The 26,567-nt window shown below is 36.5% G+C and overlaps 1 protein-coding gene across 4 annotated transcripts in view; it reads right to left on the bottom strand.

Annotated features, from left to right (window-relative positions):
- Positions 1-26,567, bottom strand: part of GSK3B (glycogen synthase kinase 3 beta) — a 198,677-nt gene that overhangs the window by 118,598 nt on the left and 53,512 nt on the right. For all 4 annotated transcript variants that reach the window (XM_059921032.1, XM_059921035.1, XM_059921034.1 and 1 more), the window contains exon 2: positions 12,672-12,865. In XM_059921032.1, the coding sequence (XP_059777015.1) occupies positions 12,672-12,865 (194 nt within the window). The remainder of the gene's footprint in view (positions 1-12,671; positions 12,866-26,567) is intronic.

Genomic DNA, 26,567 nt, shown 5'->3' with positions numbered 1-26,567 from the left:
TGAAAAACACAATCTACCAGAACACACACAAGGACAACTAGATAATCTGAAAAGGTCTGTATCTATTAAACAATCTGACATACAATTAATCACCTTCCAAAATAGAAAGCACCACACCCAGAGGAGTTCACTGGTGAATTCCACCAATCGCTTAAGGAAGAAATTATATCAATTCTCTACAGTCTCTTCCAGAAGACAAAAGCAAAGGGAATATATCCCAACTCATTCTTTGAGACCAGTATTATTACCCTAATACCAAAAACAGAAGACATTACAAGAAACAAAAACTACAGACCAATATCTCACAGGAACATAAATGCAAAAATCATCAACAAAATATTAGCAAACTGATTCCAACAATGTATAAAAAGAAGTATACACCAAGACCAAGTGGGATTTAGTCCAGGTATGACAAGCTGGTTCAACATTTAAAATTAATTAATATAATCCAGTCCATCAACTGGCTAAAGAATTATCTGATCATATGTATAGATGTAGAAAATGTATTTGACAAAATTCAACATCCGTTCATGATTAACAAAAAAAGAAAAAAACAACTCTTAGCAAACTAGGAATAGAGGGGAACATCTTCAACTTGATGAAGAACATCTGCAGGGACTTCCCTGGTAGTGCAGTGGTTAAGACTCCGTGCTCCCAATGCAGGGGGCCTGGGTTCGATCCCTGGTCAGGGAACTAGATCCCACATGCATGCCACAACTAAGGAGCCTGCCTGCCGCGACTAAGACCCGGTGCAACCAAATTAATTAATTAATTAAAAAAAAAAAAATCTACAAAAAATTCTACAGCTTACTTTATACTTAATGCGGAGACACTATGTTTTCCTGCTAAGATCAGGAACAAGCCAAGAAAAACTTGAGACTCTCACCACTCCTATTCAACACTGCATATGCAATAAGACACCCACCCCCCAAGAAAATAAAGGGTATACAGACTGGGAAACAGGTAAAACTATCTTTGTTCACAGATGACATGACTGTCCATGTAAAAAATCCCAAGGCATCAAAAACGAAAAACACCCTGGAATTAATAAGGGACTATATAGCAAGATTGCTGGATACAAGATTAAGGTACAAAAGTCAAGCACTTTTTTATATACCAGCAATGAACAATTTACATTTGAAATTAAAAAACACAATACAATTTACATTAGTACACAAAAAAAGAAAAAAAAGGAATACTTAGGTACAAAGCAAACAAACTAGATAAAAGATTTATATGAGGAAAACTATAAAGCTCTGAGGAAAGAAATCAAAGATCTAAATAAATGGAAACATATTTCATGTACATGGAGAGGAGGACTGAATAGTCAAGATGTCAGTTCTTCCTAACATGATCTATAGATTTAATGCAATCCCAATCAAAATCCCAGCAAATTATTTTGTGGATATGGAACAGTCAACACAATACTGAAGAAGAGTCAAAAGATTGACACTAACTGACTTCAAGACTTATTATAAAGCTAGAGTAAAAATGGATATGATATTAGAGAAAGAACAAACAAATAGACCACTGGAACAGAACAGAGTGTGCAGAAATAGCCACAGATATAATTAACTGAACTTTGACAAAGGAACAAAGGCATTTCAAAGGAGAAAGGATAGTCTTTTCAACAAATAGTGCTGTAACAACTGAACAGCAAAGAAATGAATCTCGACACCGATCTTACATCTTTCACAAAAATTAACTCAAAATGGATCACATACCTAAATGTAAAAGGCAAAACTATAAAACACTACAAGATAATATGGGAGACAATTTAGGTGTCCTTGTGTTTGGCAGTGACTTTTTAGATGCAACTCCAAAAGCACAATCCATGAAAGAAAAAAGTTGTAAATTGGACTTTTCACTAAAATTAAAAATTTCTGGTCTAAGACACTAATGAAAAGACAAGTCACAGACTGGGAGAAAAGCACTGTAAAACACTTATCTGATAAAGAATTGTTAACTAAAATACACAAAGAACCCTTAAAACTCAATAGAAGAAAACACTCAACCATTAGTAACGGGCAAAAGACTTGAAAAGACACCTCACCAAAGAAGATATACGGATGGCATATAGGCATATGAAAAGATGTTCAACATCGTATTTCATCGGGAACTGAAAATTTAAACAACAGTGAGATACTACTGCACTCCTATTAGAATGGCTAAAACCCAAAACACTGATAACACCAAAGGCTGGTAAGGATGCAGAGCAACAGGAACTCTCATCAATGCTGGTGGGAATACAAAATTATTCTGCGCAGTCACTTTGGAAGATAATTGGGCAGTTTCTTGAAAAACTGAACCATACTCTTACCGTACAATCTAGCAACTGTGCTACTTGGTATTTACCCAAATGACCTGAAAACTTTTATCTACACAAAAACCTGCACGTGAATGTTTAGAGCAACTTTATTCATAATTGCCAAAACCTGGAAGCAACCAAGATGTCCTTCAATAAGCAAATAAAAAAACCAAAATGTAGTATATGCATATAAGTGTATTTTTTCAGAGAGAAAAAGAAATGAGCTATCATGCCAAGAAAAGCTATTGCAGGCACATTAAATGCATACTGCTAAGTGAAAAAAGTCAATCTGAAAAGGCTATGTATGTACTGTTTGATTCCAAGTATATGACATTCTAGAAGAGGCAAAACTACAGAAACAGTTTTTAAAAAAATCAATGGTTGTCAGGGTTGAGGTGAGGAAGGGAGGGATGAATAGGTGGAGCTCAGGGAATTTTTAGGGCAGTGAAACTATTCTGCATGACACTGTAATGATGGAAACATGTCATTATACATTTGCCAAAGTCCACAGACTATACAACACAAATACTGAACCATAATGCAAACTATGGACTTTAATTACTACTAATACATCAATATTGCTACAATTGTAACAAATCTACATTAATGCTAAAGGTTGAAAACGGGGGAACTGAGTGTATACAGGAACACTGTACTTCCCATTCATTTTTCTGTAAAACTAAAACTGCTCAAAAAATAGTTATCTGTTAAAAAGAGAAAATTTCAAATTAAAAAAAAATTCTAATGGGTAAAGAAATTCAACAGACAGGGACTTCCCTGGTGTCACAGTGATTAAGAATCTGCCTGCCAATGCAGGGGACACAGGTTCGAGCCCTGGTCCGGGAAGATCCCACATGCCAGGAAGCAACTAAGCCCGTGCACCACAACTACTGAGCCTGCTCTCTAGAGCCCAAGAGCCACAACCACTGAAGCCCGTGCACCTAGAGCCCGTGCTCTGTAACAAGAGAAGCCACCGCAATGAGAAGCCCGCGCACCGCAATGAAGAGTAGCCTCCGATCGCCGCAACTAGAGAAAGCCCACACGCAGCAACAAAGACCCAACGCAGCCGAAAATAATAATTAATTAGTTAATTAATTTAAAAAAAAGAAATTCAACAGACATTTCTCCAAAGAACACATACTAATGGCCAATAAAAGAAAAGATGAAGAGATACCCAACCTCATTAGCCACCAGGAAATTCAAAACAAGACAAGATGTATCAGTTTACTCTAAGACAGATATCTCAAAAACCAGATAATAATAAGTATTGGCAATGATGTGGAGAAACTGCAATCTGCAATGTTTATCCAGTGCTTGTGGATTGTAGAATGGTACAGTGGCTTTGGAAAACAAGTTCGCACTTCCTCATAATGTTAAGCACAGAGTCACCATATGACCCACCATACTTCCAAGTATATACCCAAGAGAACTGTTAAAAAAAAAAAAGTCCCCACAAAAACTTGTATGCAAATGTTCAGAGGAGCATCATTCATTATAGCCAAAAACTGAAGACAACTCAGATGTTCATCAACTGATGAATGGATAAACAAAATGCAGCATATCCATAAAATGGAATATTATTCATCCACAAAAAGTACTTTAAGTACTGAGACAGTACAATGTGGATGAACCTTGAATACATTATTCCAAGTGAAAGAAGACAGAAACAAAAAGGTCATATGTTATGATTCCATTTATATGAAATGTCCAGAATGGGCAAATCCATAGAGATAGAAAGTAGATTAGTGATTGCCAGGGCCTAGGGGAAGAGGAGGATGGGGAGGGACTATTAATAAGAATTGAATAGGGAACTATTAAAAGAGTTCCTTTTTGAGGTGATGAAAATATTCTAGAATTAGTAGTGACAGTTGCACAACTCTGTGACTATACTGAAACCAATGTATATACTTTAAAAGGGTGAAAGAGTGTTTACTTTAAAAGGGTGAAATTTATGGTATAGGAATTATATCTCAATAAAACTGTTAATAAAAAAAGAATCAAGCAGCTGACCATCCACAAAAATTGCAAAGCCTTTAATGAAACTAGTCAAAAGAGCAGATCTAACTCCGGATGCTAAACACTTCTTTGGAACTTACCACAGACATATAGGAATTTGAAAAGGCATAAACACTAAAGAACAATAAAATTAAAAGAAAAAAAGTGAGAAAACTCAGAAGTGTACTATGCCTCATATTAAAGTTTTTTTTTCTTTTTTCTTTTTACCTTTTGACCCCCTTCACCTATTTCTCCCACCTCCTGCCTCTGGCAACCACCAATCTGTTCTCTATATCTACAAGCTTGTTTTTTGTTATTGCTGCTGTTCATTTTTTAAGATTTCATACATAAGAGAGAGCATATGGCATTTGTGTTTTTCTGTCTGACTTATTTCACTTAGCATAATGCCCTCAAGGTCTATCCATGTTGTCGCAATGTCAGGATTTCCTTCTCTTTATGGCTGAATAATGTTCCATCATACACACACCACCCAACACACACACACACACACACACACCACAATTTCTTTATCCATTCATCCACTGATGGACACTTAGGTTGTTTCCATATCCTGACTATTGTAAATAATGCTGCAATGAACATGGGGTACATATATCTTTTCAAGTTAGTATTTTCATTTTCTTCAGATAAATACCCAAAAGTAGAATTGCTGGATCCTATGGTAGTTCTATTTTTAATATTCTGAGGAACCTCCATACTGTTTTCCATAGTGCCTGTACCAATCCACATTCCCACAAACAGCACACAAACGTTCCCTTTCCCCGCATCCTTGCCAACACTTGTTATTTCTTGTCTTTTTCATAATAGCCATTCTAACAGGTGTGAGGTGATATCTCATTGTGGTTTTGATTTGCCTTTCCCTGATGATTAGTGACGTTGAGCATCTTTTCATGTACTTGTCGGTCATCAGTATGTCTTCTTCAGAAAAATGTCTATTCAGGTCCTGTGCCCATTTTTAAATTGGATTGTTGGGTTTTTTTTTTTTTTACATTAGCCTGTTATCAGACATATGATTTGAGAATATTTTATCCCATTCAGTGGGCTGCCTTTTCATTTTGTTGATGGTTTCCTTTGCTGTGCAGACGCTTTTTAGTTTGATGTAGTCCCACTTGTTTATTTTTGCTTTTGTTGCCTCTGGTTTTAGTGTCAGATTCAAAAAATCATCACCAAGACCTACATCAAGGAGTTTACCATTTATGTTTTCTTCTAGGAGTTTTACGGTTTCAGGTCTTACATTCAGGTCTTTAATCCATTTTGAGTTAATTTTTGTGTATGGTATAAGACAGTTGTCAAGTTTCATTCTTTTGCATGTGGCTCTTCAGTTTTCCCAACACCATTTATTGAAAAGGCTGTCCTTTCCCTGCTGTATATTCTTGTCTCCTTCACTGTAAATTAATTGACCATGTGTGGGTTTATTCCTGGATTCTCTATTTTGTCCCACTGATCTATGTGTCTGTTTTTATGCTAATACCATATTGCTTTAATTGCTGTAGCTGTGTAATATAGTTTGAAATCATGAAGCATTATATCTCCAGCTTTGTTCTTCTTTCTCAAGAATGCTTTGACTATTTGAGGTTTTTGTGGTTCTATACAAATTTTAGGATTATTTGTTCTATTTCTTTGAAAAATGACATTGGAATTTTGATAGGGACTGCAGTGAATCCGTAGATTGTTTTGGGTAGTATGGACATTTTAACAATATTGATTCAATCCATGAGCACATAATATCTTTCCATTTATTTGTGTCTTCAACAATTTCTTTCATTAATGTCTTAGAGTTTTCAATATACAGGTCTTTCATTTCCTTGGTCAAATATATTCCTAGGTATTTTATTCTTTTCAGTGCAACTGTTAATGAGATTGTTTTCTTTATTTCTCTTTCTGATAGCTTGTTATTAGTATACAGAAATGCAAGAGATTTGTGTGCACTGATCTGTATCCTGCAACTTTACTGAATTGGTTTATTCTAACAGTTTTTCTTTTTTAATGGAGTCTTTAGGATTTTCCATACATAATATTATGTCATCTGCAAACAGTGACAGTTTTATTTCTTCCTTTCCAATTTGGATGCCTTTTAACTTCTTTTTCTTGCCTAATTGCTCTGGCCGCCTTCTATTAAGTTTTATTTCTCTTTCTCTCAAGCCATTCAAGCCACGAAAGGCAGAAAGAAGACATTCAGGACCACAATATCATGCCTCCATTTTTTTCTCTCTGGAATAATGGAGGCAATAAAACTATATATAATTTTAAAGCAAAATCAATACAATCCTTACCAATAAACCTTTGTACAGTCTCTGAAAATTCAAATCAATTTGAAAAAACATTTTACCAGTCATCCTACATAGGCACTTGGGAAAGTAGCATAATATAGTCTATATCTTTAGGAAGTTTGGTATGTCAACTATGAAAATGTGCCTCTCAGATATCCCACTGCAGGAAACATTATTGACCAATGGTCCCAGCTGCTGAGCTCTCAAAGCTATTCTCTTGTTTGGGGCCAAGCCAAGCTTCTCATGAGCTGTTCCCTGCCAATGACTCAGCATGGCAGACATATTTAATGAAACTCTTTTCCCAGGAGACACTGGACTCCTCTGATGGTTCAACCTTGCACTGAAAAAAATCCAAAGTAAATAGCAGTTTGTAGTAATTCAGAAGCCTAAAATTAAAACCAATAGAACTTAATTATAAGGAGTTTTAAAATTTAGTAAATGTTCTCATAATACATTGTTTCATTTGATTCACGCAACGTTGGAGTAAAAAGGGAGCACAATACTTATTGAGTTCTTTTATGCACCAAACACTGGACTGGGGCATTGCTGTAGTAACAGCATTCCCATTGTACACATGATGAAATTGAAGCTCATAAAGTTAATGGATATGCTTAAGCTTACAAAACTAATAGTGGACCAAGGTCTTATTTCTCCTTTGTTGTCTCCAGAAAATACTACAGAAAATACAGAAAATAATCATATCCCTAAGGACTCAGCCCAGACATTCTCTCTCCTCACTCTCCAAAATGGTATATATTAAAAGTAGGGCTCAAACTCTCTATTCACAACAGAACAACAGTGACACTTCACTTCACCCCCACATCCTAACTACAGAACAAATGAAACTAAGCAGGACACCTGAAACCTATGACTTAGTTCAAAGGAGAACTGAAATTAATAGTTAATGAAGCTAAGATTACTAATTAATTAAAATGTAGCTTACTGATTTTCAAATTGGAAAAGCCAGCCTCAACAACCATCTGTAGCCTTTGGGATTGATTAATCTTCTCCCTGCTCTAATATCAAAGGTCTCCTACATTAGGTACCTAGCTGGACTCTACCCCTAACACCACAATAGCATTTTCTATCACAAGCACTTTCAAAATGGCCAATTGAAGTAGCTTAATTTTAGTTATTTGCCACAGTATGATGGGTCCAGAAGGAAAAAAGTATTCAAATTGTAAGTAAAACAGTACTGAAATGAAACTTGTTACACCAGAAATTCTTTAAAACAAAAAAGGTTCAGTATCTTAGATATAGTTTTCATGACTACAGTGCAGGGATAATTACTCTTGTTTTCTTTCTATCTCTGACCATTCTTTCTCTTCTTGTTTTTTCACCACAACAAACTGCCTCTCACTGACACCAGCAGGTTAAGCATGTTGGTTTATGTAATTGTGCAAGAAGATCCTATTCCACCTTTTCCTGAAAATATGTAATTATTTAATGCAAAATACATGATTATTTAATCCTAGGTAGCAGCTACGTAAAAATTACAAATGTGAAACTACAGAATTTTAAGTTATCAGAAAAATGCCTATTTTATGATAATCAAGAGAAATGAATTGGTCAATACACCAAATTTTATACTTTTGGAAACAGTTAACATTTATTAGCAAGGCGAACAAAGAATACTTAAGTTTCACAAAGAAAAGGTGATACACTGGAAAGAACTGAGGCTGGTGTCACACAGCCTGCCACGTTATAGCACTTAGCAGAAAAAAATAAAAAGAAAAACAAAATTATATAATAGCAACAAAAGCAATAAAATACTTAGGAATAAGCTTAATAAGAAATGTCAAAGCCTATATAAGTAAAACTCCTAAAAGATACAAAAGTAAACTTGAACAAATGGAAAGGCATCTCTTATTCCTGGATAAGGTAATTCCGCATCATGGACAGGTGATTTAACTCCCTACGTTAGTTTATAAAGTTGATGAAATTCCAATTAAAAATATCAACGAGCTTTTTCATGGAGTTAGTCAAACTGTTACCAAAGTTCATCGGGAAAAATAAACATCCAAAAATGCTAGAAAACATGAAAAAGAAAAGCTACATGGGCAGATTAGCCCTACCAGACATTGAAATATACTATAGAGGTCTATAATTAAAACAATGTGGTACTGACTTAGGTATATGCAAATGACCTAGTAGAACAGAAGGGAAAGTCCAGAAATAGACCAAATTACGCATGGAAATTCAGCATATAATAACAATAGCATCTCAAATCACTGAAACAAACATAGACTTTTTAATAAATGAGACAAATGATTAATGATTTAGAAAGGATAAAATTAAATCAATAACTCATACCATACATAGGAATAAACTCCACACACAGGAACAAACTTCAAATGGATCAGGGATCTAACTGTAAAAAGTGAAAACTGGGCTTCCCTGGTGGCGCAGTGGTTGAGAATCTGCCTGCCAATGCAGGGGACACGGGTTCGAGCCCTGGTCTGGGAAGATCCCACATGCCGCGGAGCAACAAGGCCCGTGAGCCACAACTACTGAGCCTGCGCGTCTGGAGCCTGTGCTCCGCAACTAGAGAGGCCGCGAAAGTGAGAGGCCCACGCACCGCGATGAAGAGTGGCCCCTGCTCGCCGCAACTGGAGAAAGCCCTCGCACAGAAACGAAGACCCAACACAGCCAAAAATAAATAAAATAAAATAAATTAATTTAAAAAAAAATACCTAGCTCCATCATTAAAAAAAAAAAAAAAAAGTGAAAACTTACAACTGCTAGAAAATATGGATGAATTTCTCTTTAACCTGAGGAAAAGGCTTTCTGTAAGACTTTGTAAGGAAGAGGCTTTCTAATCACAACTAAAATTCAGATATGATAAAAGTGGACATTAAACACATGGAAAGATGTTAAACTACATTCATAAGACTGTAAATTAAAACTACAATGAGATACCATTTCTCACCTATCAGACTGGCAAAAACTGAAAAAGTAAATCAATGCATGTTGTCAAAGCTTGTGGGTAAATAGGCATTCATATATTACTAGAGAGAATGCAAATCTGTACAAGCTCTTATGCAGGAGAATTTAGCAATATCATACAAAACTACATATATGTTTATGTTTTCATTTAGCAGTCCTAGTTCTCTTAATTTATTGTGAAGATACACATCTAATAAAAAATACCTATGCACAAAGTTTTTCATAACAGCCCCCTTGGAGATTACAAAATATTGAAAAGTAATTCAATATCCATACATAGAAGAATGGTTGGAATCAACTCTGCAATACTATGAAGCTCTAAAAAGGATGAGAAAAATCTCTGAACTGATAAGCAATGACTTTCAGGAACTATAGTTAACAGAAAAGGAAAGTACAAAAGAGTATCTCTAATACTACACTTTGTGTAAGAAAGAAACCAAGAGAACTACAGTCACCCTCTGCATTCATGGATTCCACAACTAGGAATTCAGCCAAGCTGGGATCAAAAATATTCAGAGGGGAAAAGCTCTGGAAAGTTCCAAAAATCAAAACTTCAATTTGCCACATCAGCAACTATTTACATAGTATTTAAATTGTATTTACAACTATTCACATAGCATCAACAAGGTATTATTAAGTAATCTAGAGATGATTTAAAGTATATGGGAGGATGAGCTTAGGTTATATGGAAATACCACACCATTTTATATACGGGACTAGAGCATCTGCAGATTTTGGTATTCACTGGGGGCCCTGGAACCAGTCCACTGTGGATACCAAGGGATGATTGTACACTTACAGCTCATTTGTGCAAAAGAAACCCCAAAAAATAAATCAGAACATAATGAGATTGGCTATCTAGAGGGAGTGAGTGGAAACAAGACAGAGGGAATGACATTTGTGTATCTCTGACTTTTAGAACCACATTAGTGTTTCACAGACTGAAAATATAAATTTTTTTTTAAAAGTCAAAAAGAATGGGGATAAAGTTCTACAAAGGGATACATACAAAAACAGATGAACCAAACTGTATTTCAGTTGAATAACTTAACTATGATAAAGGGAAAAATTTAAATTGTTTTTAAAAGCAAGAAAAAGAAGAACTAACCGAAGTATCTTCTGAACAGAATATACTGGTTTGATACAGTAATGATAAAATGTAATAAAGCACTCTGGAGTCAGACTGCTTGGATTCAAATACTTGCCCATCTATCCACTTGCTAACTGTATGACCCTGGAGAAGTTAATTTATAATCTCTTTGTGTGTAGTTTTCCTTATCTGAATAATAACAGTACCAATACCACAGTACTAAAGGTAAAGCTCCTATAAAGCTACTCATGTAAAAGCCTTAGATCACCTGGCATATTTTAAGGATTTGATAAGTATTTGCTATCAGCAACTATTAATTCAAAAACACATTAAGTGCGTGGATATCCTGGAGGCACACATAATAAAAATGGAGTCCTTGTCATGAAAAAATTTGGAACATCCTAGTTTATGAACAATAAGTGTTCAAGGAATCTAGACTAGCAAGATCCATAGGGCTGGCTGGAATCATCTGGGAAATTTCATAAGGGAAGAATCTGACATGGATCTTTATATATGCACAGGGTTTAGACAGCAGGAGAATGCGAGTGACAGAAAGGAAACTGATAAAAGCAGAGAGGACATAAAAACCAATATATCTCAAAGATAGTGATACATAAGGTTTGTAAAAGCTGAATATCTGGAGATAAGGCAAGACTATGGAAGCTCCCAAATGTACAATTAAAACTGGGCAGTCTTTATTTTCTAGGCTATGAGGAACCCAAAGAAGATTTGTGTGTAGGAGAAACAACATGACCAAACTGAACTGTGGGATTATTCTAATGTTGGTATGCAGAAGGACTGGAAGTGAGAAGATCAGAGGCAAGAGTCTTACTAGTGGTTAAGCCAAATAATGACAAAGGTCTGGCTAGAATAGCAGTGATGAGAAAAGGAAAGAAGGTATAGCTCAACAAGGCAGTGAGGGAAAAAAAAAAAAAAAAAAAAAAAAAATCAACCAAATTTGGTAATCACTGGATATGAGATATGAGAGAATAAAAGAGCCTGAATGACAGGTAAATGAGAAAACCATTAGAAGGAAAGAGCCACAACGAATGGGAACCAATAGAAAGTATTTCCTTTAAGATTGAAAGTTTAAGTCAGAGTCAGATAAGAAACCTTGCCAATTTGAAATAACGGTACCTTCAGATATCAAGATCCAGTGGGCACTGGGCAACATGGGACTAGTGCTTGGGAGAGAGAGAACTGAAGACAAAAACTTTAGAATTTTTTTTTAAAAATCTCTTTAGAAAGTTCAAGACATTCTGGAGCATACAGACACTAGGCTGTGTGCTATTTCAGAGCAGTGATCACCTCTTTTTTTTTTTTTTAATCCCTTAATGTTTAGCACAGTTCCTAGTACACAGGAGACTCTCAGTAAAATGTTGCAGAGGTGGGAAGAGTAGGGAAGGGAACAGAGTTGCATGGCTTGTTAATGGCAGAGCCTTGATTAGAGCACAGGTCTCACTTGTTCTCCACTATACCATAACGTACAGATGACTCTGACCATCTATGTACAGGACACCCTAAAGAGACGGTGTAAGAAATAAAAATAAACTGAACTGTGGGGAGTACTGCTTTCTAGGGGCAGATGAAAGGGAGACATAAGAAGATAGCAAAGAAAGGTCAGTTATGGGGGAAAAAAATGATAGTGTTGTGTCACAGACTCAAAGGAAATTTTTCAAGAGAGGAAGCATAGTCAACTGTATCAAATGATCATATGCTACAGGTAATGTTTCTCTGGTCTCCTACACCAGTGACAACCAAGGCAGAGAAAGGTCACATTTTAAAATAGAAATTAAGAAATTTTAATCTACATTTCACAGCAGTTTAAATACATATATCACTCACAGCAGTTCAAAAAAAATATTGCAATCTTCAGTAAATTTTATCTCTACATAATACACAATGTGAAATAAAGTCACTACAGTAGTTGAGCTGAAAAAAAATTTGTTCAATAAATGAAATTTAAAGCAAAGAGAAACAATTGAAAAAATATTTACATGCACTGACAGCAACAAAATACATGAAATACTGAAGGTCTTACCTTAAATCTCTTGTCCTGCAATACTTTCTTGATGGCAACCAGTTCTCCTGAATCACAAAGTTTGGCTTGATATACCACACCAAATGACCCATTCCCAATCACTTTAGTGTCTGTATAGCTGACTTCTTGTGGCCTGTCTGGACCCTGTCCAGGAGTTGCCACCACTGTGGTCACCTTGCTGCCATCCTTGTCTCCTAAAAGAAATAAGGGATAGAAAAATGAGAACTGTAAAGAATTCAACAGAGAAAATTGCCAAAGTATACCAAGTAAACTATATTCTTTACTACAAATTATTTTTAAATGCTCATCTTAGTTTATCACATAGTATTACTTCAACTATTTGTTTCAATTATAAGTAATTATTTTAACCACCATTTATTCAGTCATTCCATAGACCAGACACCATGCTTAGTTTATATATATGACTTCATTTAATGAAAACAACCCCATGAAGTAGACAAAACTGTTTCTATATTAAACATAATGAGAAGAATGTTACATTTGTCCAGTCAAAAGGCGAATGATGGACCCACCAAAGAATCCTTATCTGTCCAACTCTAAAGGCCCTAATTCTTTCCTCAGGGCTTTCTTATTTTACTTGAAAATAAGATAAGTGCAATTGAAAAAGTCTAAATATGCTAACTCTATTCAGACCACTCTCCCTTTAGGAAGGTAAGGCTTTGAGTTTTTGCTTCTCTGTGTCTTATTTCTTCTTAAGAAAATAATGATGCCTTTCCAAGAAAGGTCTGATGGGTAAAAGACATAGGGGAATGTTAAATTTGGGGGTAAGAGATGCAAAACTTAAAAGAAAAATCAAACCCATTCTGAACTGAGCCTCATTCATAACTAGCTCTCCAGCTCTGGGGTCTCTGCCCACTCATGACCGTCTCCTTACCTCTTCTGCCTTCCCTCCCCGCCAGTAACAATCCAAAGACTCTTCAATTCAAGCTCAAGAGCCACCTCCTTCTTGACTAAGCACAGTTCATATCTCGGAATTCTTAAACTATTCTAAACCATTCTATACTACCTAGCACTTAATTTTAAGAAGCTTTAAATTGTTCTTTTAGTGATTTCAGAATACACAAAGATTCTAGGGACTACAATCGTTGTGAAGTAGCAATTATGACGTTGTGCTTCTTCTCTCTTTCCTAACAAATCTAAAACCAATTCTCAGTACAATGTAAGTCCTTAGGCTCACTGACTAAACTTCACTTCTTTTTCTTCTCTCTCTGACTCTTCCATTATAGCAATTTTATTTTTAAGATGCTCACTGAATTCATACTAACCTCACAGAAGAAAAATAATGTAATATTTAACCCTAGATACCAAACCAAACAACAACAATAAAAACTCCTGCTATCTCAGTAAAAATTAAAAGGTTTACTCTGTTCTCTTTCGAGCAGTTAGAGAAACTGCTGAGAACTCTTACAGACTATACTCTCCCACTAGTAGGAAATCCTGGGTATACAAGGAACAATGGCTCTTTCTGCCTAAGCATCTTGGAATTTTTATTCAGAAATCACCAAGCTCTTCAGACTGCTCCATCAGAGATCTGAAATAGCAGAGCTGTAAAGAATGGCAAGGTAACACCGGGGGTGACTTGGTATGAGCATTAGTAATGCATGGGACAGTCAGCAGCTAGTGTGCCAAGGAAAAGCATGTCACCATTTGGCACTGCAATTTGCTGACTCAGCAATAAAATAACAGCTGTATAAAATTTCACTGTACAAAAGAACTTTCCGATTGTTTCATCTACTCTAACACTTAAATGGAGGGCCATGTTTACTATGCAAATAAGGAAAGTAAGAGAGATTAACTTGTCCAATATCATAAAGCTTTAAGTAACAGAACTCTTTGCTCACATCAGGCTGCCTCTGCCATATTTTACAACCTTCCTACTACAGCTGAAAGACCAACTTCATATACCATTACCCACACCACCCCCCCGCCAAGAAGCAGATGTTTCTGAAAATATAATGTAAAAAAGGTCAGCTCCAGAATAACAGTAAGAGAACACATGAATAATCTTTTGCAGTTTTCAGTCCTCAATTATTCATTTATTAATAGCTAAAGAGCTTTTTCCAAAGATACTTTGGCAACATTAGAGTTTGAAAGTTATCCCAAAGCAAAAGCATATGGAAAACAAAAATGGGAAACAATTGATTCTGTGATGTTCAAACAATTTAACTTTTGCTACTAGAAACTGCGTAACTTTGGATCTTAACAACAAAGCAGCATTTTAAACACTGCTACCAAGAAACCAAAATCCTCATGAAATGCTAGAATTCATAACAGACATGCCTCATTAAAAATAAAAAAGTCACCACTTTGCCCAATACTGAATTTCCCAGAATGCATGGTATCATGAGTTTCACACCAACTACAGTAAAATTGGTCCCTAAAAAATGCCACTGTCTCTCAGGAGCAACAACAGCAAAGCAGTGGGAACAGCTCAGTTTCAGGCACTCTCTTCTGGCCAGAGAACTCCTGGGATCTGCTATTACAATTAAAATTCACTCAGGTGGTATGAATTTCCTATTCTGATTAGAACATAGAATTAAATCCCCTATTCTTTAGCACAGTGGATAAATCTTAAATATATAAACCACAAAAGCCTCCTCATAAAGCAATGGAAAGGTGGTATGCAACAGAACAACCACTTTCAATTGAAGGCTGTTAAATATAGAATACAATTTTACAAAAGCCCCTTAGATGTATCCCAAAATGATACGTGCAGCCTTGTTCTCAGTCTCTCAAACACAGCAACACCTTGTGGTTACATTTTTTTGTCTTCTGAAGTCACTCCTCACAACAATCGATCCATCCAAAACCCAAAAGGCCACTTCGGGCATATGTAAATATTTAGGAGGTATCTGACACTGACATTCTAATTTTAGTATTTCTTAATGATTCAGAGCTGATAAAAAGCAACTGTGACCCTTTTTAACTAGGAGGTTTTTAGAGATGTTAATAAGTCATACTACTAAATAAACTGAACAAAGTCAGCAACGACTATCTATATTAAATCTTCCTTTACCTCCAGAAGAATGTCTCCCGCGTAGAAATAACAGAAAATTAAAAGTCTACAAAGCCCAGAGAAACCAGCACACGCGGTATGATACAAGGAAGATACAAGGTATTTTTATGAAGCTTTTTAACCTAACAATAGGATTAGTAAGGAAACTAGCTCTGACTACTGTTTCTCATGAAGAGATATAACAGATACCTATTTCTATGGATGTTCAACAACAATATAACAAAGTCTATTGAAAAATATTATTATATAAATTACTTAAAAGAACCAAAAAACCTTATTTTCAGGCATGATTAAGATAGTCTGAAGGGGAAACACTGACCACTGTCAAATTTTCTGGTTTTTAAATTAAAGTTCAAACAACTCTTTATCCTAAGTATATGGCTAAGGAACTTCTCTATTAAAGCAAGATGTCCTCCCCCAAATAAACACAACAGCTTAGAAACATGAAAACAACATAAAAATTAATAAGCAAAAGAAATAAGAAACAAGGAACTGAGGTCCACAGAAAATCAGAGTTAGACAAATTCTAAAATAAACTTATTATTGTCAAGAAACAGGGCCTCTACTCTATGATGTGGAAGCTCTAGCGAGAGTGCAACTGCTCTCATACCTTGGAGCAAAACTATGAAGAAAGAAAGGGAATGCAAACTAAGCAGCTGAATCAGTCAAATCAACCCTAATGTCAACAGCACGATAAAAAATTTTAGGACAATTTCTATGTAAACTTGTGATAAATATCTTTCTAGCGGGGCCTTTCCCCTTAGACATGATTCATCTCCACATGATTCTATCTAAAGAACTGGAAACAAAAAACAAAAAATTACTAAATTTCCTTTGGGGATAGGAAGAGTAAACAAAGAGAGGCAGGGAAAACAAAATGGACAGATGTTATACATGAGCTGGCTTTTGGAGATGTTTTCCTGTATATCGCTTCTAGAAATGAAAGGAAAACATAGGGTGATAGAGGATAAAGATGAGCCAGAAAAGACCCCCAAGTCCTTGATAGCGCAATAATACCACATTTTCAATCACAGGCAGATACCATGCCAATGGGATTAACAAGCATCAATTCTGAAGAACCATAAAATTAATCTTAAGAAAAAAAAAATCAGTCAAGTTTTTGTCCTTAGAGAGAGGCATAATGGTGTTAATATGGGCTCTGAAGTCAGACCAAGGTTTGAATCACATATTCTACCACTTAGTATCTATAAAATGTAAATAGCTGCCACTTCATAGGGTTGTTGTAATGAATAAATAACACAGGTTAAGCAGTTTTGTTTTGTTTTGTTTTTTAAGTACATGCCATATAGTGAGTGCTCAATAAATTATAGTTTCTCTGAAGAATTATTGGTAGTGGGAATTGGAAAAAAAAATTCTTCTGCTATGCTATTTTACCACCAGGTACATGCCCTACTACAGTGCTCATCACAATGTTCTATAATTATTAAGAGTCCGAGCCCCCCACTTGACTATGAGCTCTTAGGAAAGCCAGACATGACCTAAATCATTTAGATTTATTTCTCTAGTACTTATTAGCAGAGGGTTCAGCACAATGCAGGTGGCTCAGCAAATGTCTGCTCTTGAATTTATATAAAAATCACTCAAGCAGAATTATTAGGATTTGGGAACTGACTACTTCCTGCTAAATAGCAGTGTTTTTACTTCTTACACTTGCCATTGATCAGATACAAATCCCTAGGGATAAGGTATATCAGAAGCCTTACAAATAGCAAAACAGAATGGGGGGTTTACTGAAAACATGGCAACAACAAGAGCAGCCAAAACAAATAACACAATTTGCCACATGTGTATCATTTTACAGGTAGAATTACTCTGTTCATAACCCTTTTCCAAATAATTTTGGTTTCTTCGGAGCATCAATATGCAACAATGGGTAAGAACTGGGCAGGGGACATCTCTGAGCTCTGAAGCTCAATTTACATCAGTACATACATAAGTATATTCCTTGAGCACTATTCTACAGTTTGCAAGCACCACTCACAGTGGACTTAAGAGTCACCTGGGAGAGTTTACTAAAAATGAAGATTCTAGAATTTCACCACTAGAAAGACTCAGTAAATCTGCAGTAGGGCTCAGGAAACAATTTTTAATAAGTCCCCCCGCCCCAATGATTCTTAATGCAGTTCTAGCTACCATTCTTTTTTTTTTTTTTTTTTTTGGCTGAGTTGGGTCTTTGTTGCTGAGCGCAGCTTTCTCTAGTTGCGGCGAGTGGGGGCTACTCTTCGTCATGGTGCGCGGGCTTCTCATTGCGGTGGCTTCTCTTGTTGCAGAGCACGGGCTCTAGGCGTGCAGATTTCAGTAGTTGTGGCTCGTGGGCTCTAGAGTGCAGGTTCAGTAGTTGTGGCGCACGGGCTTAGTTGCTCCGCGGCACGTGGGATCTTCCCGGACCAGGGCTCAAACATGTGTCCCCTGCATTGGCAGGCGGATTCTTAACCACTGCGCCACCAGGGAAGCCCCTAGCTACCATATTGTGAGAAAGAACCATAATACCATTTAATTCGTACAACTTTGTGATGTACTCGGATAATCATTTAACAAATGGGAGAAACTAGGATGTTTGAAAGGTTCATTGGTAATTTGCCCAAAGTAACCCCTTCAATAAAGTGTACCCACAGGATTCAGACCTATCCATTTACTCTAAAACCTGTACCCTACTACACTACTTTGCTTAAGACTTATGCCATGAAAATAACACACAGGGGTCAAGGTCCTAAAATCAACTTTCTATTTTCAGCAAAACTGAAAATTTAAAATATTTTACAGAAGATTCTGATGGAAAACTCTTCCTTCAAGTTATCTATACTCCTTTTGAACTAATTTTAATTTACTCAATTTTTAAATCTTCTCTTAAAACCCAAATTTTACTTTAAACCAAAATCAGAATGAACCATGCTAATTTTCAACAGCCTGAATTTAAATATTATTTTACTCATGAACCATGAACTGGAATCAAGCACATTTTTTCCTTTTTTCTAACTCAAGTGAACTGGAATAAAATCAAACCAAACCCAAAATTAATAAATATTTTACTTGGTCTTAAGCCTTCACTTGAAACAATATCAAGATGTATCAATATTTTAGAAACAGGTTTATTTCCCATGGAAGTCTAAAAGGCTTGCAGCATGTGTCTAAAGAGCTTTGGCTTTTAGGAACTAACATTAGAATCTTTAAGTCTTAAACATGCTTATCTGCTTGATTTACAAAAACTGCCCAATTTGGGGCAGGGAGAAAGTAGACAAATACATTAAAATCTTTCTTAATGAGGAAGTTTACCATATTACCAAAGAAACAGTATACCATACATGGGTGGGAAGAGTAAATGGTAAACACTTAGACTAAAGAAACAATTACTTTAAAAAACACAGTGACTCACTGATCAGTGATCACACTTCTGGCAACTTCAATATTGAACAGCCGTGAATCCAGAAGAAAGCCAAAAAATAGCTCTCACAAAGCTGATATATTTTATTGTAGTCTTTAGTGAGCGTAATATTAAAATCAGCACTCTATAATTTCTTTTTAATAGATTACATCTGTTCTTGGCCTGACACACATCCCCTCGATGCTCAATATTACCTTCTGACAACCCAAAACCCTGACTCAGTCTTGCTTTCTCCTGAACTACGCACCAAAGTTATCTCCACCCCTAAATCCAAACTGCTTTTCCAATAGCACAGCATACAAATTTACAAGCGTTTTTATATGCATTTTAAAGAAGTTATTAACCTAAAATTTTATGCTATATTTCAAACAGCAGTAAAGGAGAGAGGGGAAGGGCAGGATCTGTTTTCTCCCAGAAGACTTGGTTACTCTAGGTTGGTCCCATGTGCTTTATCAATTACAATTTAACAACTAATATCCAATCCATGAGGGCAACAATTAAGTTTATCACACGTTTCTTGCTGTAACCCATTTTATGCCTATGCACGCAGCCAGCTGTAAAATATTTGCTCATTTATAAGTGAACAGCTTCCTACAGGATTCCACTAAACTTTGAAATCTGCTAAAATTCTTAAAGTCACTAAAACAAGTACCTCTAATTCCTCCTCTAAAATGATACAAGACTCTGTAATCTCTCAAAAGGACTGGGTCACTCAGTAGACTGAGAAGAAAATGCAAAGACAAATTCAGTGGTTTGACAATTTTCCCTGGGACCACCCCTGATCACCACACATCATCTTCACCAATAACATATCTGTGGAGCACTTGATAGTTTATGAACATGTTTAGACCCATAACCTCACTTTATCCAGGCAACAGTCCTATGAGGGAGGTAGAACCAATAATGAACTGTAGAACTGAAGCTCAAAAGATAAGCAAAATTGCCCAGGTCGTCCAATTCCCAAGTTTAATACACTTTCCAATGCCTATAAAAATGGAAGCAAACCAAGCCATTTATTTCTATTAAAAAATAAATCCATAAAAATAACTCAGCCAATAGTACCACACATTTTAAGCATCCTCACACATTTTTTAAATTTTTATTTATTTAGTTATTTATTTCTGGCTTCGTTTGGGTCTTCATTGCTGCACGCAGGCTTTCTCTAGTTGCAGCAAGCGGGGGCTACTCTTCGTTGTGGTGCACGGGCTTCTCATTGTGGCTTCTCTTATCGCAGAGCACGGGCTCTAGGCGCACAGGCTTCAGTAGTTGCAGCATGCGCGCTCTAGAGCGCAGGCTCAGTAGTTGTGGCACACAGGCTTAGTTAGTTGCTCCGCGACATGTGGGATCTTCCGGGACCAGGGCTCGAAGCCGTGTCCCCTGCATTGGCAGGCGGATTCTTAACCACTGCGCCACCAGGGAAGCCCCCTCACATATTTTAATATAAACTGCAAAAATACTTTTTTTAAAAAAAATTATTTATTTATTTATTTTTGCCTGTGTTGGGTCTTCGTTTCTGTGCGAGGGCTTTCTCCAGTTGCGGCAAGCGGGGGCCACTCTTCATCGCGGTGCGCAGGCCTCTCACTATCGTGGCCTCTCTTGTTGCGGAGCACAGGCTCCAGACGCGCAGGCTCAGTAGTTGTGGCTCACGGGCCTAGTTGCTCCGCGGCATGTGGGATCTTCCCAGACCAGGGCTCGAACCTGTGTCCCCTGCATCGGCAGGCAGATTCTCAACTACTGCGCCACCAGGGAAGTCCTGCAAAAATACTTTTAATAAAAAATTGCTTCGTTTTGCCTGAGACATAAGGCTACCTGATACATAAGGCTATCTAAAATGAGTACAATGAGGGTCAGAATTCCTCTGAGGAAAATCAAATCAGTGACCTGATAGCAAACATTTAAGTACTTGAACAGATTCATCACAATACAAAATAATAATCCACTGGTTAACGACAGCTGCTACTTTTGCAGGAACAGAAGGAACATTTCCTGCCGTTTTTTTTGGTGGGGGCATGTCTGCGGGGGCAGGGGGTTTGTGTGGTTTATTCTAAATAAGAAACCTACTGGGGACAGAAAAAGCAGGGAAGCATGATTTTTCTAATCAAGAAACAAAAAAGAAATATGAAGACTAAATCTCTCTACGTTACACAGTTTTAGGAATCTCCTGTTGATCTGGCTGAATTACAGTATTTCCCTTTTTTTTTTTAAGTTTTAAGAATATTGATTAATTCATTTAAAAATAACAGAAATAACAAAAATAAACCCATTACATGTTAACATAATTAACATACAATATTTCACTTTTCATAAATGTAAAGATAACAGCATATTTGCTTAATAATGATAATAATTGAATTTATTTTTAAAAATACCCCCAAATCTATATAATATTTGGGTGGTGGATGCTGTCCCACATCATGAAAAACCAACTCTGAAATATGTGCAAATATAAATACCAAATTAGCACACCGTTCCTCATTCCCAGTTCTAAACAGCTTCCAAAGATACCCAGCACCAGTTACTGACTAACACAGGGATGTCTAACTCAACACACTTTCTTATTATCACCTTCTCTCTCCCAGAACAGGAATCATTCACATTGTTATACTCTCCCCCCACTCCCTTAAACTTGCATTATTCTTATGTCAATTAAATCCACCTCAGACAACAGACATCCTAGGTTACTTCACCTTCTGTTTTTTGTTTGTTTGTTTTCAAGTTGTAGTTACCAAAAGAAACTTTCTCCCCCTTTCTTTTCCCTATCACTTCATTCCACTCAAGAACTAAAAAAGCAACCTTAACCACAGCTGGTAAGCAAAAGGATAGCACTTCTGCTCTTACACCAGTATCAAGAGAAAGTAAAGCCGTGAGTTAAAAAGCCAATCCCATCAATCTATTAAGCTCCTGAAAGTACCCAGAAAGATGTCAGTTTCCCATAGTCTCTATCTACTCCTCATCTCCCTCAGATTAAATCCCTTCATCAATCTAGTAGTACCAGCATTTGGAAGAATTTTTCCAAACTAATTTTTAGGGGGGTTTTAGTTTTACTAAAATAATATTATAATATGATATTATTATAATATTATATTATCAGTAATAATATAGAGAACATTATTATTCTCTATTATTTTTCACTATAGTATGTAGATATCTGAGCTAATTATGGCTTAGTTAGGCTTTTGTAGGATAGCCTGGGAACCTAATTATTTTTATTTTACATATTTACAAAACTTTCAATGAAAAATTATGTTCTGAGTTCCAAAACAACTGATGAACTTTTAAAACACAATCTGTTTACAGGCTAAGACTATTCTGTATAATCCGGGAGGAAAATAAACATAAAATTTACAGTTTAACTTGTTAAACTGTTAAAGTGGAAATGAGATAGGGTACCTCCTAAGAACTTTACAAGAATCTCTTTAACTATGAAAAATAAAATAACCAGGTAATAAGAGTTCTGTCAATTCCATTTCTATAAGGAACACCATACACTTTCAAATAGTGGTTAATTAATTTTTAGTTTACATTTATAACTACATAAGTAATGATACTATGTTTATAGTTAATAAGAAATATGCCTAAGAGAAAAATATATTAAATAGCATTGTCCCAACTGATTCTAATCCTTTGGAATCAAATCCATATTGGTTTTCATATTTACCCCTTTCTTCCTTCCTCCAAAAGCTGACAACATCCCCCAGTACTCTCCCCACAAAAATGGACTTTAGAGAACAGAGCAATGCCATTCAAATAGGACAAGTCCCAGGCCCATCTCTCCATGGAGGAAGAGTAATGACAGATCAACTGGGTCAATTCACAAAGCAGAGTCCACTCTGCATTTCTCCTCACAAAGCTCTGCTACAAGAGAAGCTAACTGGGCTCTGTTAAATAAAGAGCATTGGAATGACACAGTCTTACACTCACAGTGGGACTATAATAAGAGTTGGCTCCAATTGCCACTGCCTAAGAAGTATGGCTGATCCTCTTACTAGTGGGTCACAGAAGAGCATGCTGGGACACCCCCATGCCAGGGTAGAGTAATTCTCACACTGCTGACTCATAACTTATAATGTAAGAAGCCTAAGAGGACTTAAAGAAAAAGAACTCTCGTCCTTGGGAAACACCTACCTTGCTAACCTTGCCTTTTCAGATGGTCTCTGTCATCTCCTACTGTTACCTACGTGACCCAATGATAAACCAGGACAGGACCAGCGTAAGCCTATAACAGTGACTGCTGGCTAAGTTCCTTTTTTATACCATACCCCCACAATCTACAGAAGCACTGGAACACATACTCTAAAGTCAGTGGGAAAGTGAGTACCATTTAAAATGAGAACAAGAGAGACAGAAATGCAATCCTATACTTCAAGTACTTGTATTTTAATAAGTCATCTGTGTGTGGCTTTATAAAACATTAATTCTCATATGTGTTTGTGTTACATACAACCTTTCTAGTTTGTAAGTATTCTCTCATATTAATGGCACACAGTAGGCTAACTGTAGAAAGTTTCAAAAATCTTGAGAACAGAAAAAGAAGATGCAGTTGAATTTCTGGTTCAAATACATTGTTATTGATTAATTCTTCACATGCTTAATAAGCATTATCGGGGCCTCCCTGGTGGCACAGTGGTTAAGAATCCGCTTGCCAATGCAGGGGACACGGGTTTGAGCCCTGGTCCAGGAAGATCCCACATGCCACGGAGCAACTAAGCCCGTGCGCCACAACTACTGAGCCTGCACTCTAGAGCCCGCATGCCACATCTACTGGAGCCCGCATGCCACATCTACTGAAGCCCGCACACCTAGAGCCCATGCTCCGCAACAAGAGAGGCCACCGCAATGAGAAGCCCATGCACCAAAACGAAGAGTAGCCCCCACTAGCCGCAACTAGAGAGAAGCCTGTGTGCAGCAACGAAGACCCAACGCAGCCAAAAATAAATATAAATAAATTTATTTTTTTAAAAATGAGCATTCTCTGGGTACTAAATCAGTATTGTGCTAAGAACTGGGGTCCCAAAAAATGAATAAGATAAACAAGAACCCTTCCTTCATGGAGTTTTCTGTTCAAAGAGAATTTATTTGTTTATTTATTAATGAAATCTGGATTCAATATTTATTCAAAATCTGGGTTCAGTATTTCCTATAACATAATAGAGCCAGGTACCTTACTAATTATCTTCACATAATACCTTACTTAATCTTAATAATCCTGTGAAGTTCATGAAATTACTTCCACTTCACAGATGAGGAAACTGAGACTCCAGGAAGTTAAGAGACTCATTGGAAATCACAAACTATGAAGAGGGGCCACATTAAAACAGCTATTCTAACTCCAAGTGACGACTCTGTTACTAATATATCAATCTGCTTCTAAGAAAAGGCCAAACAGGAAAAGGTACCGCTGGCTGCCCAGATTATGAAATTAACTTTAACAAGAAACGAAGTTCCAAAAATCTTTTTTAAAACATTCTGGTGCAAATATATACAAATAACAGGACCAAGACTGCAATGAAGACATTTCTGAGTTGATTCCCTCCAAGACTCCATCCAATACAGCCCTCCATTCTGTGTACATTCATGCTTCACAGATGAAATACACTGTAATAAAAGTTAATTATAAAGTAAGTATCTGTAGAACCATCATACTTTCTCACCAGTTTCCATTATAAAAATATGAAACTACGAACCCACAGAAGAGCTTAATGGTAGAGATAGAGTTTAAGGCTTCAGAGATTTGATTTGGTAAACAGTCTCGCGCAACTTATGATCTTTTAGATCAACAAGGTCAACAGAAAGCCACGTGAACTATTACGCTTAAAATGTTACTTTAAATCTCATCAAGGAGAAATATACTATTTCCCCCTATTTTTGAGACCCCCATACACACAACCCATAGTCACATACCTTTGTCCCAGGCCCCTGCATTATCCAAAAAGGAGCAAATAAACATTAAGGGAGAAAAGAACAAATGTACCAAACAATCCAGGTACTATAACAAATAGAGAAGAAATAGTGGACTTCAGAGACCAATAACAGCAGTTGAACCTTGACAAATTCATTAATATATCCATCAAAGCAAGTGAAGCAACATGCTCCTGCAATAAACTGTGTCCCAAGTAGACAACAGAACCCATAATTTACAAATGTCCTTGGAAACCTGAAATGTTTGATTCCAAATTTTAAAAAGAGAGAATACTTTAGTTGGGCTATTCCACATCTTGGGTAGGATAAATATTCCATATAATCTAGTCAACAACATAAATGGACTCCAGAAATTAACCTGGCACTGACATCTTAAGCTTTCCTTTAGTGACAGATTTTCTCGAGTCATATTTCTGGGAGAGTGTAATAGACAATGCTTATGTCCAACACATGTACATAAAGCCTAATTTACCACTAATTTTCTAATTTTTCAGCTTACATTTTCAACTATTAGTAGTGTTGTTACATTGAGAGTTAATACACACACTTAATTAATACCCTCCCTCTCTTCTCTAAAAACTTCCCCCCTCCCATTGGGTTGAGCACCTGAATGTATTCATCCAAGTACTTATTTCTTCCTAGACTAGACAGTGGAAAATCAACAATAAACAACAAACTGCTTGCTTTCATGGACCTAGAGCCCAGTGAGAAAAGCAAAGATTATTTATACAAATAATTTTCCAGTTATAAAACAACTGAGGTAAGAGTATGTAAAAGAGAACTACAGGATGCAAGGAAGCCCATAATGGAGGATCTAGAACCTAATTAGGGTTGGGTCACCTAGAGAGAGTGATATATTTTGGTTGAAATCTGAAGAAGTGTGAAGGGGGGAGGGACAACAGGATGGGAAAAGATAATAAAGGCGTGTTAAAAGAAAGACATTGAAGGAGTTCAGGAAAACAGGGGAATAAAAGAAGGGTAGTCAGTCACAAAGACAATATATTGCATGATCCTGTTTATATGAGATGTCCAGAAAAAGCAAATCTACAGAGACAGAAGGTAAATTAGTGGTTGCCTAGGGTTGGGGAGGGGCGTGGGGGAGAAGATAGGGAGTGATTGCTAATGGGTTAGAGATTTCTTTGGGAGATGAGGGAAATGTTCTAATATTAGATTGTGGTGATGATTGCACAACCCTGTAAACACACTAAAGATAAATGAATTGTACAATTTAAATGAGTGAACTTTACAGTATGAAAATACATACTCTCTAAAAGTGGGGGCACTCAAAGCCCAAGGCAGCGTGGTTAGAGCAAAGTGAGCAAAACAGAATGGAGGCAGGGGAATGGAGAAGAGGCCAGGAGCTGTATTACTATGCAGGTCTGTAAACCATTTCAGTATCACTAGATTGAATTAAATGACTTCTTGTCTGATACCTCAGTATATATTCACCGCAACTCAGAAATGGTTATTTGAAGAATAGATCCACTATCTCCCCAACTTTGGCTTTACAGCAAAAACAGGTAGTTTAACTACTTTA

Source organism: Balaenoptera ricei, chromosome 4, assembly GCF_028023285.1.
Source record: "Balaenoptera ricei isolate mBalRic1 chromosome 4, mBalRic1.hap2, whole genome shotgun sequence".
NCBI lineage: Eukaryota > Metazoa > Chordata > Mammalia > Artiodactyla > Balaenopteridae > Balaenoptera > Balaenoptera ricei.
This window is presented reverse-complemented; position numbering and strand designations above follow the sequence as displayed.